The sequence below is a fragment of the Ciona robusta genome, chromosome 10 (assembly GCF_009617815.1).
Source record: "Ciona robusta chromosome 10, ASM961781v2".
NCBI lineage: Eukaryota > Metazoa > Chordata > Ascidiacea > Phlebobranchia > Cionidae > Ciona > Ciona robusta.
The window spans coordinates 4,495,213-4,511,268 of NC_143244.1; the positions used below are offsets into that span (position 1 = coordinate 4,495,213).

Genomic DNA, 16,056 nt, shown 5'->3' on the forward strand with positions numbered 1-16,056 from the left:
TTATTTATCTGAACTAGCCTATCACATGGCACAGGATGCTGCTGTTGAGTAACGGTCGCCCAAAACATTTTTTAGCTGGTACGTATTTATTAGAGCTCGTATTGTATTTGTTCTGACATGATGCGCATGCGCAATAGCACTCGGTATAACTACAACAGTCGGAACGAGTATATCACGACACCGGCGCCGTGGCAACGTGGTTATCGCTTCTGAATCTAACCCAGAGGCAATTGTTTCAAGGTTCGTCGCTGCTATCATGTCGGGCGTATATATGTGTCCTTGGACGACGAAAAACATTTTTGCCGTGCCAGTTTCGTATCTTTAATGGGATATGGGCTATGTATTTGAAAGTAAGATTTCACTGCTCTTAATTGTCCACACAGATATAGGTAATCACAGTTTGTGTATGTTGCTTCCGATTCACTGGCGCCCTTTATAATTTGGTGTATGGTTTCTGGCGTTGCGCGTATTGACTCTTGATAAATAATACAAACTGCTTGAGAAATAACGAATTGCAGTAAGGTGAATGGAATAATACAATTCCGTAACAGTTTGATTATAATACAACAGCATTTTTAAGATAAAAACCTAAGAACAAGGTGCAGCCAGATTCAATACAGAGATATTCAGTCACTTTGAATATATACATAAATAATTTAAATCGAATTCTATCCGATGCGTGTTTAAGAGCAGGTAGCATGTTAAATGGCACGCTTGGCCTGAAGGTGTTCGATCACACGCCGCCAAAGTAAAGGAAAATATAGCAGCTGAATATATACACGATTTTTCGAATGTCTTTTACAAGATAAAACATTAGGAATTATGGAAGTCAATTGTGTACGATTTGTGGTGTCATTTCTTGAGTTCTAGGGAACACTAATGAAATTTAACATGCCGGCGTCCATCGGTTCTTGGTCAGTTATATTGCCAGAGCACATCGCTTGTACCAAGGTACCGTTATTCCAAATGTACGATGTTAGTTCGGTGTAGGAGGCGACTCTTTGCCGGCAAGTAACATACATTTCCCACTCCCTATGACGTAAAGAAAAAACGGTTTGCGATTTTCAATACAGTACATGTTATGAAAGCTTTATACACATTTTACCTGCAAAACTTCTGCATTGGCATCATCTGATCTACGAAAAAATTGGTCTGCTTTAATAAACGGATAGAAAATTGGTCTGCGCACGTCAGAGACTGTTCGAGGTATTGCTTGTACGTGAATTTTCGACTACCCCGGCCGGATATTAAATCCATTCCTGTGGGAAATCATAAATTTTATGACAGTGCTGCTGCATAATCAAAGTAGCAGCTCTTGACTTGTTGTTATACGAACTTGAAACGCAGTATTATAGTGGGGTGGGGGAAGATGGGACACCTTTAGCACGAAATATATAAATATCCTTATCGTATTTTAGACAATTACCAGTGGTCTATGAAAGTCGCAAGGACAAGGTTTTATAATTCCTTGAATGTTTTTTGTTTGCTACCAAAATGTACGAGAAAATAGAATGAAAAGGTGTCCCATCTTCCCACATCCTACTATATGTATTTTGTTTTGACTGTGCTGCTGGCCATATTTTTCATCGAATATATTTGCCGTATAATTTTTATAACACGGCTCTTTGCATTTAAAAACGAAAACACATAAAATATTTATGCATTCCAAGTGTCATTTGATTGTTCCCATAATAGGATTCAAATTGGCTATCATGTCCTATAATTCAGCATTGTACTTGGAAAGCTCATGGCGTTTAGCAAGTACTTATACACATCCATGACTCCCAATTAACCTTGCATAAATAGATGGACGTGCTAATCGCATTCTTGTTAGCAAATGAACGCTAACAAAGGCGAAGCAGCTGCCACTGCTATGCGAATGCCTACTGCTGACTCAACCAGTGTTATTGATTTTTTCTATATTATTCCGATGCGACAATTTTATTCAAGACAGCATTACTATAGAACAATATACTCTCTTTGCAAATAAGCTTCGACAAAACTATAGTTGACATCAGCTATTCATATATTGAAATTTATGACCAAGTGCTTATATGAAAATAAGAAAAAAAAAAATTTTCCGAATCGGTACAACTACACTAATCCTATACATTCTTACCATATAGAAGTCCAAACGTAAGGCCCACAAATACTACAATACCAACAGGCAACCACAATTTATTCAAAGTTGTCGAGCTTCGCTGCATTCCTGTCATATTTCCTAAAATGTTAAACTAACAAAAAATCCTAAGCTATCACTGAGAAAATAAAAGTCTGCCCTGTTGTTGTTTAATTTTTTAATTTTCTTGCGTCAATGGTAGATGTGTATTTTTCGGTGTTTATAACTTTTAAAATAACTCTTGACATATCTTTAATTTTCTAGCTTTCATTGGTGATTTGTTTCTGACTCTCCGATGTATAGTAGCACTACTGCATGCTCTGGTTTCTGCGAGCTGCTGTTATTTGTGTTCTGCGCTTTTGATTGATCTGTTCAACAATTGTGTTGGAGTATATACTATTTTCAGACCAATGCTGGCGGTTGGCCGGTTAGCTCAGTTGGTTAGAGCGTCGTGCTAATAACGCGAATGTCGCGGGTTCGATCCCCGTACTGGCCACTTCTTGTTTTCTTATTTCCAGTTATGCAAACAGTATTTTTTTATTCTAAGATGTAATTTACAATCACCGACAGCTAGACTAATATTTAGTTACCAGAAAGGAAGTCATAACTATAAAACAATAACTTAACTTTAATTAAAATTATGCGAAAAGACAACGTCGAAAACTATATGCGTAAAATATTGAAATATGTATTGTTTCTCTTGTTTCGTTTATTATATTATTTCACGATGCTCTTGATCCGCAAGCAGCATCTTTAGTGCTTCATCAAGGTAACTTTCTGCCTGTGCGGGGTGTCGTAAAGGGTAGAGCCTTTTTAGTATCCCCGGTACAAACAATTTGTTGTGTCTGGTTTCTCTTATCTATAAAAAGTGAATATAAAAAATTAGACTTATATAGTAGGATAGAGGAAGTTGGGATACTTTTAGCACATGTACGTTGTATCAAATACCCTGATCGGGTTTTAAACAATTAACAGCGGTAGATGGGAGTCGGAATTGTTAACTACTAAATGGGAGGGAAAATATAATGAAAAGATGTCCCATCTTTACCCACCCACAAAGAACCTTCAATGAATTATAAAACCGTATCCACCCGACTCCCATCTACCGCTTTTAATTCCGAGAAATTAAGCCTCGACAAAAAGTCGCCTCGACGTTTAATTCCGAGAAATTAAGCCTCGACGAAAGTTCAGACTAGTTCATTTTGCGGCGGTCACTGACGAATTACCTGCAGTAATGGGTGGAAAATATGGATGTAGTAGGCTACACCCTGGGACAAAGTTAGCGCACTGCTATAGCTATAGTAAGGAAACCATAAAAAACCTTATTTGTTTTACCTCGGGTCTGTCATCTTGCAAACCGTACATGTTTTTATCTTCGATTTCCTGGAGTGCCTGGTCGTCGTTTAGCATGTTCTCCACAGTCGTCAATAAGTTCTATATTGATATAATATTAAAAATACAGTATAAAAAATTAATAAAATCAGAACACTGCTACTGTTTTGTATACAATCCTCATATTATATTAAACATTTACTTTGCGTTTATTCATTCATTTATAATGGTAAGGTGGGGAAGATGGGACACCTTTTTATTCTATTTTCTCGTTCGGTTCGGTGGTAATCAAAGAATATTCAAAATATTATAAAACTGTTTCCCCACGACTCCCATAGACCCTTGTTAATTGTTTAAAACACGATCGGGATATTATGTGCTTAAGGTGTCCCATCTTTCCCCAGCCTACTATATTTATTTATGCCCTTTTCAGCCATTAAAATATTGTATTCGTTTAACACCGAATTTTATTATTAAACAGCAGTAACCGCTTTGCCGGGCGCTTTGTTGAAATGTAAGAATACTGGCAAATAATACTACAACTGCTTTTTTCATCAATTACAATTGGGTACTCGTAAAAGGGCTGTCTTACTCGAGTCCCGTCTTACCCCCACACAACTATAAATTAAGTGTTGTTTAAGTTAAGCGCCCAGTAGGCCTAGCTTGCATTATTTGTGTACAGTTATACTTATACGTGTACGAAAATTGTTAAAATGTCTTACCTAATTAACAATTAAAATGTCTTACTGTTAAATCAACAAATACCTTAAACTTGGCCCTGTCAGACTTCCTCAGTGCCACACCTATAATAAAATAAAAACGGTAAAAAACACAATTTTATATTTTTTTTAAATTTGATCTTCATAAATAAATGTCTTACTTTCAGAAAAAGTAGGCAGAAAAACTAATATACAGAGAAGTAGTCCAGCAACAAATATCCAATTTCTGATTGAAGGTTTTGTATGACTTGGTTGTCTGACTTTTGCAGCCATTTCACACGATTTTACTGCTTAAGGATTATCCTGTATAATATAGAATCAACTTTTGTAATGTTAATAATAATAAAATAACATTTTTAAGTCAGCCAACTTGGACAATAACGTATATGCTGTCAAACAAACGTCAAACGATATCTAGTCTAAAATCAATCGTACAACACAGGGCATTTATATAGTGCTGCTCCGGAATTAATTGTTTTCTCATTTGTATTCCATTAGAGGCACATTGATCTTTTGCGTATTTACTGCACCGACGTATGTTTCATTATACATTTGACGCAAATGCGCCACTATGATTTAAAATATACTAAGCGAAATAACAATCATAGATCAACGCTAAAGGGGAGTTTTCCAATGGCATTTTTTGACATCGAGTATCTAGATTAAAACGAACCATACAGCAGATTAACGTTGCATTAATTTTATATGATTGAAACCGCGCCATCTGTCCCAAATGGCAAGAAAGGACGCAAAGCGCGATTAAAATACCCTCAATGTTATTTAATGTATAAAGAACTTTGCTCATCAGTATCTATGGTACAATCCATATACACAATCTATCATTTAAAGGTAAAATCAACACGAAATATTTGTCATCTGTTTTTCAGTTCAACTATATGGGAAAGTTTTACCCACGATGACATCATATTCTGACCATTAATTTCTAAATAAATAAACAAAAATAATTTTGTCTTGCAAAACATTAATATTTAAAGCGCTCTAATTGCCGGCACTCACACCACTAAACGTTTACTTAGGAACAAATGATAAAATCCTGCTGAATTGATAACGGCAAATATAGTAGGGTGGGGGAAGATGGAACACTTTTAACACATAATTTCCAAACAGTCTGATCGTGTTTTAAAGAATTAACAACGGTCTGTGGAAGTCGTAAGGATACGATTTCATAATTCTTTGAATGTTCTTTGTTTACTACCAAATGGAATGAGAAAACAAAATGAAAAGGTGTCCCATCTTTTCCCACCCTACTATAATGGGAAAAAAGTGGTAATTCCCAAGATTATGTGATTGACAGTCGACGATGTAGATGAGATATGAAAACAAAAGAAAACCCAATTAAAATTTCCATATCGACTGCTTAAAAGCACAAGTCACTTTCGTTTTTGCATCACTCCGCATTTTTATTTGAAGCAATAAAACTTACTCAGTAACCGTCAAAGTTTACAACATGGCAAAATCAGTTATGTTGGCAATACTGTTGATTACAATTACGTTGATTTTAACCGAAGGTAAAATTCTTCTATTGTAAAAATGTGTAGGCTATGCTTTAGTTTTAGTATGAACAATCTATGTTTTTAGGAAAAGCTATTTCGGCAGTTGACGATCAACTGGGTGCAAAGCAGCAGCAACAGGTAGTTCGCTTGGTTGTATAGCATTATTATGTTGGGAGAAGATGGGACACGTTTAGCACATAATATGCAAACATCTTAATGGTGTTTAAAAATTAACAAAAGTGTATGGGAGTCGGGAGGATTCGGTTCCACTAATTCTTTGTTTTTTTTATTCCTACCAAATGGAACGATAACATAGAATAAAAAGGTGTCCTATCTTCCTCACCCTACTATGTAGTGAGTACTTGTGGTACAATTATAAAATTTAACTTCTGTTACCCTTAAACTTTAAACAAAAATTGTTGCAGAAATTGCTTGATGGTGTCACAGCTTATCTTTTAAACGATCTCAATTTAGCGAAAGACGACCAGCAAAAAGTAGAACTTTCGGTGACTAGTATATGTGCTTAAAATGTATAGTGCGCGCTTGCATATATAGGATACCAAAGATTCAATGAGAATTTGTCTATGTGGAATTCCAAATCGATTTCGCGAACATTTCAAATTCACCTTAATCAAACAGTGAATGGCAAATCTTGAAACTTTAATGCGTTAGATAAATAGATAAAACTGAACTCATTAAAACGAAATCGATTCAATCTGTAGTCAGTTTAACTGTGTCGTATTGTATATTAGAATATACTTTTTTGTGTTTTTTTAGAATGATAAAAAGGGTCATCTAGTCGTGCCGGGAATTTTAAAAAAGCAAGCTTCATTACCATCAGTTGAACCCTCTGGTCAAGAATTATATCGCATTCTTCTGCAGAAACTCGTTGATTGATGAGAGAAAGAATGAACACCAGCAATTTCTCATCGCTTTTCTTTTTTGTATTGTTTATTTGTAAGCATGATAGCGTAAAATTAAAAGAAGTGTGTTGGTCAATAACAGTCATTATCTTGATGTGAATAGCACGATAGTTTAACTATCTCTGGTTTAATACTACAGCAGCAATTGGCACGTTGGACTATATTATAACTTAGCTTGTATATATGCCCTTTTAGTTTTTTGTCGCCCATAAATAAATGTAGCTTGCGTTAACTACAGTCGTCACAACTCAAGTGTTTTGTTTCACACACCTCGTACCAGCTTACGAGTTACCACTAATGTTTCTTCGTGGGTGTTTGTGGGCTTGTGGTATCACAAAAAGGATCAAAAATGGTCGTTGAAGGCTGCGTTCTGTATACTATATACTACAATCACGTTGGTCAGTTTTTATCGCTAAGCTGGATATAATTGTATTCGGGGTAAAATTTAAGTTGTTTAGCGTTTTATTTGATTTAAAAGGCGATTTAGAACAGCAAAATGAATTAATCGAAGAGACAAATAAAATGATTAGAATTATAATTGGTATATTGCAATTTGCAGGTATGTAGAAAGTAGAACCACATGATATAACAAAACGCAAAAGTCCAATATAAAAAGAGAAAGTTGCTTTAACAACTAAACTGCTGTGCACATCAAATGTTGAAAGGATGTCAGATTTTATACCAATTGTGTCAAATTCCCCCCCACCAATCGATATCACAGACGATGAAGATGATTTCACCGATTTTCGAGCTGCAAATGATCACTGGGAGAGCGATGAGGACCTAAACTCAATCCCTCCTCCAATGCCGGATGTTAGTGACTCTGATTTTGACTCGCCAGTGAAAAAAATCCTCCCAAACTCTTTCCCCGAAGTTCTAACAGAAAACGGTGAGAGTTTTAAAAGTTCTGACGTGACGGTAGTGGATGATAATGATAAAAAACCGGAGAGTTTTATTTTCGCTGACCCACATACCTTTAAAGAGTCAAAAATAAAGCAAAATGGTGAGGTTTTATCAATAGTGGACACAATAGAATCCAGTGTTTGTGCAGTGAACGGTATTCAAGAAACAAACGAACACATGGAAAAATATGAACCTGAAAGTACAGAAATTAGTCCTGACTCTGACCAATACAATGTCAACAGCACTGACCAATCTGAAGCAACTTTAGAAAATACTCAGCAGGTACCACAACACACTGGTAGTCATACAGATTTTGGTGACTTTGGGGCATTTGAAGACGCAACACATAATGTGGAAAGTTCAATTTCTACAATAAATGTAGAACCTGATACGTCTGTTTCTTCTGAAATTGATACTAGTGAAGAAGTGGGTAATGTTGGTACCTTGGACAAAGAAAAGTCGATTACTAATATTGAAGCTGAAAGTTCTGTTGAGCAATTTGATAATGATCAGCCAGAAGTGCCTAGAGAGTCTGCACTTACTACCTTTATTAAAGACATTACTTCGGAGGCAGATTGTGAAGATGAAAATCTCGAAACATCTGCAAACACGGATGACCCAAAGACAAACACATGTCATGGTACTGACTATAGTGTTAACCAGAACGAGAAGCCGGATAATTTAATTTCTGATGAAGACGAATTTGTTTCTAACGAAAACAGCGACGCATTTGTGACAGATGATAAAGAAACTGAAAAGGTTTCTCAAAATTCAGAATCTGTCGAAGAGTTTTCCAAAGTTTCTGAAGACTTTGTAGAAACTGAAGACAACTTTGCAAATTTTCAAATAGCCCCAACAATTGCTGAGAAAACCGAAAGTGATAATGACGATTTTAATGACTTTGCAAACTTTGAAAGTTTTCCTACTGGTTCCGAAGCGCCAGTTGCTGCGAACAATTCATTTAATGCTTTTGATGAAAACACTACCCACGCCCCTGAATTTGTAAATGAAAGTAATGATTTTGCGGCCTTTGCATCACCAACGAATCAAGACTTTTCTGAAACCAATGAAATAGAAAACCCAACAGACAACGATGACTTTGGAGACTTTGGGTCTGCAGAAAACCAATATTTTAAAGCGGAATTTGAAAATTCTGGTACAGAAGACAGAAGTACTGATGATGGGAATGACTTTGGAGATTTTGGTTCATTTGAAGAAAACACATTTCCAGCTGCAGATACGTTGAAAGAAATCAGTGTGTCTTTAAAAGAAAGTTTGGATCTCGTGGTGATTTAAATTCTATTTTGTTAATAAAGTATTTAGGATCAATAAACATTTTAATTTCAGTCTTAATCAATAAAAATTCATACAAGGAAACAAATACAGTAAGGTGGGAGATGATGGGACACCTTTTTATTATATTTTCTCGTCCCATTTGGTAGTAAACAAAGAACATTCAAAGAATTATAAAACCGTATCCTTACAACTCCCATAGACCGTTGTTAATTGTTTAAATACACAATCAAGATATTTGGATAATATGTGCCAATGTGCGGTATCCCATCTTATCACACCTTACTGTATGTATATATAAACATCAAAACATGTCATATTTAAAACATTCCTGCTTTCATTACTCTTATTGGACAACAAAACTTTAAAAATGACTATATATATATATATATTTGTAGACATATATATTTATATGTAAATTTATATTTTGCAGTTCAAGGAGGTTTCCAATTTAAAGCTTTGGTTTCCCGTTCAAGAAAAAAGCACTGGCAACACTGAAGAAAATACTGACACAGGAAACACTGCAGTCATCAAACAAGTGCATGATCATATTGAAGATGACATATTGGATATTTATGTTCAAGACTCCCCTGTTACGAACAACAACTCAGTAAACAAGTATGGTGCTGCTATTACTTAGGCCTACTGATTTTTAATTGTTCTTTACACAACATAATCGTCTTAGCCACATGCCAACTAAATGATTAAAAAATGTCTCTAACCACATTTCTTTAGCTTAATATAGGAGATTTTATTATTAAATTACTCCATTTCTTCTGTTTAATTGAATGCCGCAAATTTAAAATCAATTGTGAAATTCATAAGTCAATGAATTTAAAAATTCAAATTTAACTATTTAAAACTGTTAATTTACAACCCTAAAGCTAAAGGTCTAACCCCTGTTAATTCACAACCGTAAAGCTAAAGGTCTACTTTTTAAATTTTTAAAAATTGTTAGTTTAGCTCAATAGATAATGTATTATGACGTCATTAAACAGAATTCCAAATCCCGTAATTTGAATCGAAGTATTAGATTTGAAATTTTTTGAATTAAATTATCAAGGTTCCTGTTTTACTTAAGTAAAATCTTTTTCTACACAGGCCTTCTGCGCTGTGGGATTTGCTAGAAGACGTTGACAATGCAATTGCATTAAAGTTCCAATGGAATGGTTCGGACCACAATCGCAGACTTATAGAGTCTCTAGGCATCAAGACACAGAATATCGTAAGTATCCTCAACCTGCCACAAGTCCTTGCTCTCAGTATGCTGGGTGTTGGTGTTGCATGTAATAGCTGTGATGGTGTATGGATAATTGTATGAGGGGACAGTGGCCACTGTAGCGATTACAGGGCGCCAATTTATTTTGCATTTTTTGCATTGCATTCTTCCAAAATCATATATTAAGGTTACTTTTCCTTTTTTGTTCTGTTTTAACTTTTCCTTTGTTTGTTTGTTTGTTGTACATGGAAGTTGTAATTTTGTTTCCTAATTTTTTCATTGTTATGATTCTGTTTTTAACCAAGCTTGTTAAATTAATTACTAAACAATGTTTGTTTTTTAGTAAACTACCAAAAAAATCGTTTTGTTTTTTTCAACAAAGTCAAAGATAATGCTGTTTGTTATTTCTATTCATCTGTTGGTCTTTTAGGCGGTCATTTTATAAGCCTTGCTGTCTGTATATAATACTTTTTGAATATAGGGTAATTTTTGTATAGCGGGTTTACAATTTTAAAATAGACTGATGAGAGATAAGACAACACTGAAGGAAAAAATTATTTAATTAAAATTAAACAAAGAGAATTTCTAAAAGTTTTTTGTTTGCTAACAACCCAAAACTGGTTGTTGTCTAACCCTAATGAATCCAATCTCTCAACTTTTTTCAGCTTTTTAGCGGAACTGCAAAGCCCTACTATGTCCCAACATATGCATCTGGTTTGGTAAGCGAAGCTTTTTAAGTTATCGATATAATTGTTAACATCTTTATTATTTCTTTAAAAAACATGTTTTATTTCATTAAATAACACATATCATTTCTTTAAAAACTGATTCTTTCTTTAAAAAACACCTATTATTTCTTACAAAACTTATACAACTTTTGACCTGTTTTCGAAAAGACAATAATTGAATCAATATTTTTAACCACTTTCTCTTTTACACTGTTTTAAAATGACTTTACCAAGCACTTCCCATGGCAGTAGCAGTCAGCTAGTCACAACAAATTTGCATGTAATTGTTAGATCCAGTCTACCAATCTTGAAATATAGTATGATGTATACTCGCAAAAAGTAATTTATTCATTTGTAGAAACTACACCCCATATGTAATTTACACATCTCAAAAAGTAGAATATATATAATATAAGCAATGTTGCAGAGTAAATCCTATGGCATATAATACAGACCCTAAGACATTAAATTGCTTTCTGCCTTTCTCTAAGACAAAAAAATATAAAACACTTTTATTTTATTTGGCAAATGTACTCCAGGGTTTATTGGAGCCTTCCAAAGAGTTAAAACCGGTTTCAGCAGCTGAAAAAATAACCGCAATCTCTCCCACTGACAAAGTAGCTCCTGTAAGTATTTCAGGGCTTTAAAAATTTTATAGAGGTTTCATAATATAGTAGGGTGGGGGAAGATTCTATTTTGTCGTTCCATTTATGAGTAAACAAAGAACACTCAAAGAATTATAAAATCATATTCTTCTGACTCCCATTGTTAATTTTTTAAAACACAATCAGGATATTTTGATATTATGTGCTAAAGGTGTCCCATCTTCTCCCACCCTACAAAACAATTCGTTTTAATATATTGACATATAACAACTTTAAAACATAACATTCCTTTAAGCTCTGTTTCTCTACAATTTAATGATTTCATTTGCTCATAAATAAATTATAAACCCTTGAAAAAAATTAATAATTTTAGAAGTATGTAATGTATTAATAAACAATTCTGCGGTCTTAAATGTGACCAGGTGCTGCCAAAGTATCTTATTGGCCAATTAATAATTTTTATTTGTTTCTTTGATTACGGTAGCGAAGATTTTAAAATATTTTAAAACAAAAAGACAGGATATAGTGACAAAACAACAGTTGTTAAAACACGCTTACAGTTAAAAACATATTTACATTTAATTGGAAGAAAATAAGCGTGGTCGCTACACAGCAAACAAACAAGCCATTTATGTTAAATATTTTCAAGTTAAACTTCTATTCTTACTGTACTTTACATAAATCAATACCTGAAGTGTGGTACCAACTTCAGCCAACAGCTCCAGCTACTCATTATAGCAAAAATAATGACATCATACAATCAATTTGTATAAGAGACTGACAATGCCTGTTAAACAACAGGTTGAAAAAATCTTATTAGCCCTTTAGGGACGAGTAATGCAAAAACGCATTTTGAAACACAAGTTCACAAAAATGTTCATAAGTTTTTTGTAGTTGGTAAAAGTTTTTACAGTTCGTTTTATTTGACAAAGGAATTATCTACCAATATAAAGTTTGAAAAAGGCATCATAGCATTTAACAGTGTTTAACAAATTTGATTTGAAAACTGTTAAAGTATTTTTTTAAAAGGTTAGTCCATTTTCTGCCCCAAAACATTTTTTTGTTTGTAACCTTTTTTGCTTTTTTTGTCTGTTACCTTTTCGTACCACCAGATCCTTACCATTGTAATCAATTAACAATAACAATATTACACTGCATATATTTTATTAACCCTTCAGTTACATTTAATTCACAAAAGGATAAAGTACAATTAATCCATTCCATAAACAGTGAGCCTTTTCAGGTACATTTTTTTATTATATATTTTTCGTCCCACTTGGAAGCAAACAATAAAAATTTAAACAACTATAAAACCGGATCCTCACTACTCCCATAGGCCGTTGTTAATTGTTTACAAAAACATCAGGATACTTGGATATTATGTGCTAAAGGTGTCCCATCTTCCCCCACCCTATATATTATATTAATATTACATAGTACTAATATTATATAATTATAGTATCTTTATGTTTACAGGTTGATGGTGATGCGGTTTGGGAAACAGAAACAGGTTTGTATCTAAGCAACTTACTGGTCATTTTTGTCAATATACTTGTTTTAGATTTAGGTTAGTTTTTATATCATTATTTTTATAGCGGTTGCCAATTAGAAAACTTTATAATGTTGAAGCCAGCGTTATACATTATCGGACAGTGGAACAATAGCACAGCCAGTAAGCTGATTTCACAGCCGCTTTAAAACTTTAAAAAAGGCAAAATCCTCCAAAAATGATCACCTAGAAAGTAATAAACATGGTAACTCATAAGCTGGCACGAGGTGAACGCCAGGGTTTAACGACTGTCGTTTACCAACCATGCGAGAATAAAGTTACATTTTAGCACATTTTCCACTATGTTATGCTTCTTATTTTTATGTAATTTGTTTATGAGTGGTATTTTTTGAACTGACTGTGCCACTACAAAGTACTGTTATTACTTTTTAATAAAATTTGGTTTCTTTTACTGTTATTTTGTGAATTTGCAAATTTTTGGTCGTTTACAGTTCGAACTGAAGTATGTCTGCAAAACTTTAATTATTATTTTAATTTTTTTTGTAATATTTAGTACATTGTATTATGACTTCATAGTAGTTTTCGTACTTTGTAGTTTTCGCACTAACTTTTATTGCATGGCCACTTGTAGGAGGTAGCAAGCACGTAGTCACTGATGCATGTCATACTGGTGTCGGGGGTGTAGCGACATCTAGTGTGCTCGATTCCTGTAGTTTAGATCTTGATTTTTTCGACAAACCTTCGCCCAATGCATCTTCACACAAAAACAAATCAGGTTGAATTTTTTTCAATCCATTTTTTTGATCTTTGTTCCCTTTTTTGATTTTTTGTCAGGTTAAATTTTCACATCACATTTTTTACTTTTTTTTTTTAAATTTTTTATGTTGAATTTTTTTTAATCCCCCATTTTTTTTCTATACTGGAATATTGCTCCTTTAAAACGGGGCTTCTCAAATCATTAGTCCGACTCAGACTCAAAACTAGATTTCTATTTCGTTTAGTTGTGTAGCTGGCTATTGGTTATTAAAACCTTTTAAAATTTTTTTTTTGACCGAAGTTTTATCAATAATTTTTTAGCCAGCTTTACCTGTCTACCTTTTCCACATTAACTCATTATCAGTGTATACGATTTGAATTTTAAAAAGGATTTCTTAAAATTTGGTTAAAAATTTCCTAATTTTTAAATTCAACCAGTGTAACAGACAAGAGACAGCAGTATGTGGCTTATTAAAATCAATGTTTATTTTTACATAGTATTTTAAATAACTTGATTTTTAATTGTTACTCTATGTTTTAAAGCACTGTAGTATCAAATTCAACATATCATTGTCACTGCATCTGCTCAAATTATCATTTTCACTTTAAAAAACCTATAAAACCTATAAAAACCTATACCTATAGTTTAAAAAACCTATATTGGCACATTTTTTGCTTTTGTAATGTTGATGCAGTTTGCAAATAGGAATTTTTATTTTTGCAAATTTTTTGTTGCAAATTTTAATGTACATTCTCCTCCCAGATCAAGACAAAATTGATCCGGAGCTCCTCCAACTCGCGATGAAGGTGACTCCGGACACAAATCCTAAGAAACCAGATCCTTTTTCGAAGATCCTCGCATCCCTTGGAGTTGCCTCATCCCGGAAAACAATGAATGCAGAAGAGGATGAGGACATCAGTGAAGAAGGAAGAAAAGTCCTCCAAAAACTCCCAGACCTTTCCTTTATGCGATCGACTGTCCTTATGTTTCCATTGCAAAGTAAAATATCAACCACGGATTAAACCTATTTTTTAAAATGTTTTTTCTCACTTTTTTCATGTTTTTTTCGACAAAAATATTTTTTTTAACATTTTTTCCACAAAAATGTTTTTTCTCCTTTTTTTAGTTAAAATAAGTTTACATAGCAACATACACCATATCAATGAAAATAACTTCTATTATGTCACTTGCCCAAAAATATGAACTAAATAATGTTAAATTATAAAACCCCCTATTTTTATTCTGGCATTTAATATAAAACAAAATAGAAAAAATAGTGCTAACTAAATTATATAACTACATATATGCGTTTCTGTATTTTTTAGATCAAGCACAATTTTCACGTCAAGTCAAATCCCCTAAACCAACATGTAATAACTAGTCTATTTCCCAGTAAGCAAAAGCCTATAAAGCAATACCCTTGCATTTTTAGTTCTCATATTCCTCAATTAGCTAGGTACTGTATTGTCATTTAATAATTTTACGTTTGAATATTTTATTCCCTATTTTAGTGTTAGTTATTCTTTTCGTCAGTAGGTGTCATTTTCATGGTCAGTACTTCTCCAAATGTCTGTAACTAGGAGTGGTTTAATTATATACAATGATTTTAAAGCAACAGTTATGCTTTATTGAGCATGTAGTGTAACTACACGACCGGATTTATTTTTCTTTGACAAAGAAAATTTAATATTTTATGTCAGCCGAATTTTGCTCACAGTCTGTGTAATGTAACTCAACTTTTAAAAATAGCTGTGTGCTTTCAATGCCAGTATATGAAGGAAATGGCAATGGACCAAATGTTTTTCATATTTAACAAATTTCTTTATAATTCAATCTACAGCAACCATTGTGCAATTATACTTCTCTGTTCAAGTGAAAATTTTACATATTTCTTGTGTTCGTTGTATTTTTATTTGTGTTTACACCCAATTTACAGCAACCGAATAGTAAAGCATCCAAAGATGCACAACAATTGAAATGTTAATTTTTTAATGAAACTGGAAAAAAATCTTATTTTTATTTAATCATTAATTTTTTCGGATTCTCTTAATTTAACTTCAATTCAAAAATCTGACACACTGTGCGTTTTAAAAATTATGGTATCGAACTAACACTTTAATTGAAATTATATCATTATTTATTTGCCTGTTCACATGTATACTTCTATTTTAATTGTTAAATGGTTTTGGAGTAGGGTGATTTTGTAATTGCATTTTTCCTAGATAGCAGTGGTAAACGTTTGAGCTGCTACCTAGCGTAAGAATTTGCACGTATATTTTTAAAACGACACACTGCTTACTGGTAGTTTGGCCTCATTGTACTTGCGTGCCCTATGAATACATTTACAATGGCCATTAATTTGACCAAATCATCTGATAAGAAACATCGAGTTAAAGATCAACAGTGGTTCGAGTTGTGGACCAACAGTCCGGTT

The 16,056-nt window shown here is 33.4% G+C and overlaps 4 protein-coding genes and 1 non-coding gene across 8 annotated transcripts; 3 read left to right on the forward strand and 2 right to left on the reverse strand.

The window, feature by feature from the left end:
• Positions 1-518: 518 nt before the first annotated feature.
• On the reverse strand, positions 519-2,329 carry LOC149729777 (uncharacterized). Its single transcript, XM_089886670.1, has 3 exons — positions 2,120-2,329; positions 1,106-1,259; positions 519-1,032 (listed from the first exon to the last, which is right to left on the reverse strand). Exons 1-3 carry the CDS (start codon positions 2,214-2,216, stop codon positions 867-869), a joined length of 417 nt encoding a protein of 138 aa, XP_089742796.1. The 5' UTR covers positions 2,217-2,329; the 3' UTR covers positions 519-866.
• Positions 2,330-2,541: 212 nt separating this feature from the next.
• Positions 2,542-2,615, forward strand: Trnai-aau (transfer RNA isoleucine (anticodon AAU)). Its single transcript has one exon. It is a non-coding gene; the product is annotated as a tRNA-Ile (tRNA).
• Positions 2,616-2,727: 112 nt separating this feature from the next.
• Positions 2,728-4,470, reverse strand: LOC149729779 (uncharacterized). Its single transcript, XM_089886671.1, has 4 exons — positions 4,332-4,470; positions 4,217-4,254; positions 3,455-3,553; positions 2,728-2,978 (listed from the first exon to the last, which is right to left on the reverse strand). Exons 1-4 carry the CDS (start codon positions 4,441-4,443, stop codon positions 2,832-2,834), a joined length of 396 nt encoding a protein of 131 aa, XP_089742797.1. The 5' UTR covers positions 4,444-4,470; the 3' UTR covers positions 2,728-2,831.
• Positions 4,471-4,561: 91 nt separating this feature from the next.
• Positions 4,562-6,854, forward strand: LOC149729780 (uncharacterized). Of its 2 annotated transcripts, none has more exons than XM_089886672.1 (4): positions 4,562-5,699; positions 5,770-5,822; positions 6,110-6,190; positions 6,462-6,854. In XM_089886672.1, exons 1-4 carry the CDS (start codon positions 5,639-5,641, stop codon positions 6,579-6,581), a joined length of 315 nt encoding a protein of 104 aa, XP_089742798.1. In that variant the 5' UTR covers positions 4,562-5,638; the 3' UTR covers positions 6,582-6,854. The 2 variants fall into 2 exon arrangements, with proteins under 2 accessions (XP_089742798.1, XP_089742799.1); XM_089886673.1 differs by having other exon boundaries at positions 6,110-6,178.
• A 260-nt stretch (positions 6,855-7,114) lies between these two features.
• LOC149729781 (uncharacterized) lies at positions 7,115-15,980 on the forward strand. Of its 3 annotated transcripts, none has more exons than XM_089886639.1 (8): positions 7,115-8,797; positions 9,237-9,421; positions 9,905-10,028; positions 10,688-10,741; positions 11,290-11,376; positions 12,832-12,865; positions 13,497-13,640; positions 14,385-15,980. In XM_089886639.1, exons 1-8 carry the CDS (start codon positions 7,274-7,276, stop codon positions 14,642-14,644), a joined length of 2,412 nt encoding a protein of 803 aa, XP_089742765.1. In that variant the 5' UTR covers positions 7,115-7,273; the 3' UTR covers positions 14,645-15,980. The 3 variants fall into 3 exon arrangements, with proteins under 3 accessions (XP_089742765.1, XP_089742766.1, XP_089742767.1); XM_089886640.1 differs by having other exon boundaries at positions 7,115-8,794; XM_089886641.1 differs by lacking the exon at positions 13,497-13,640.
• Positions 15,981-16,056: the final 76 nt, after the last annotated feature.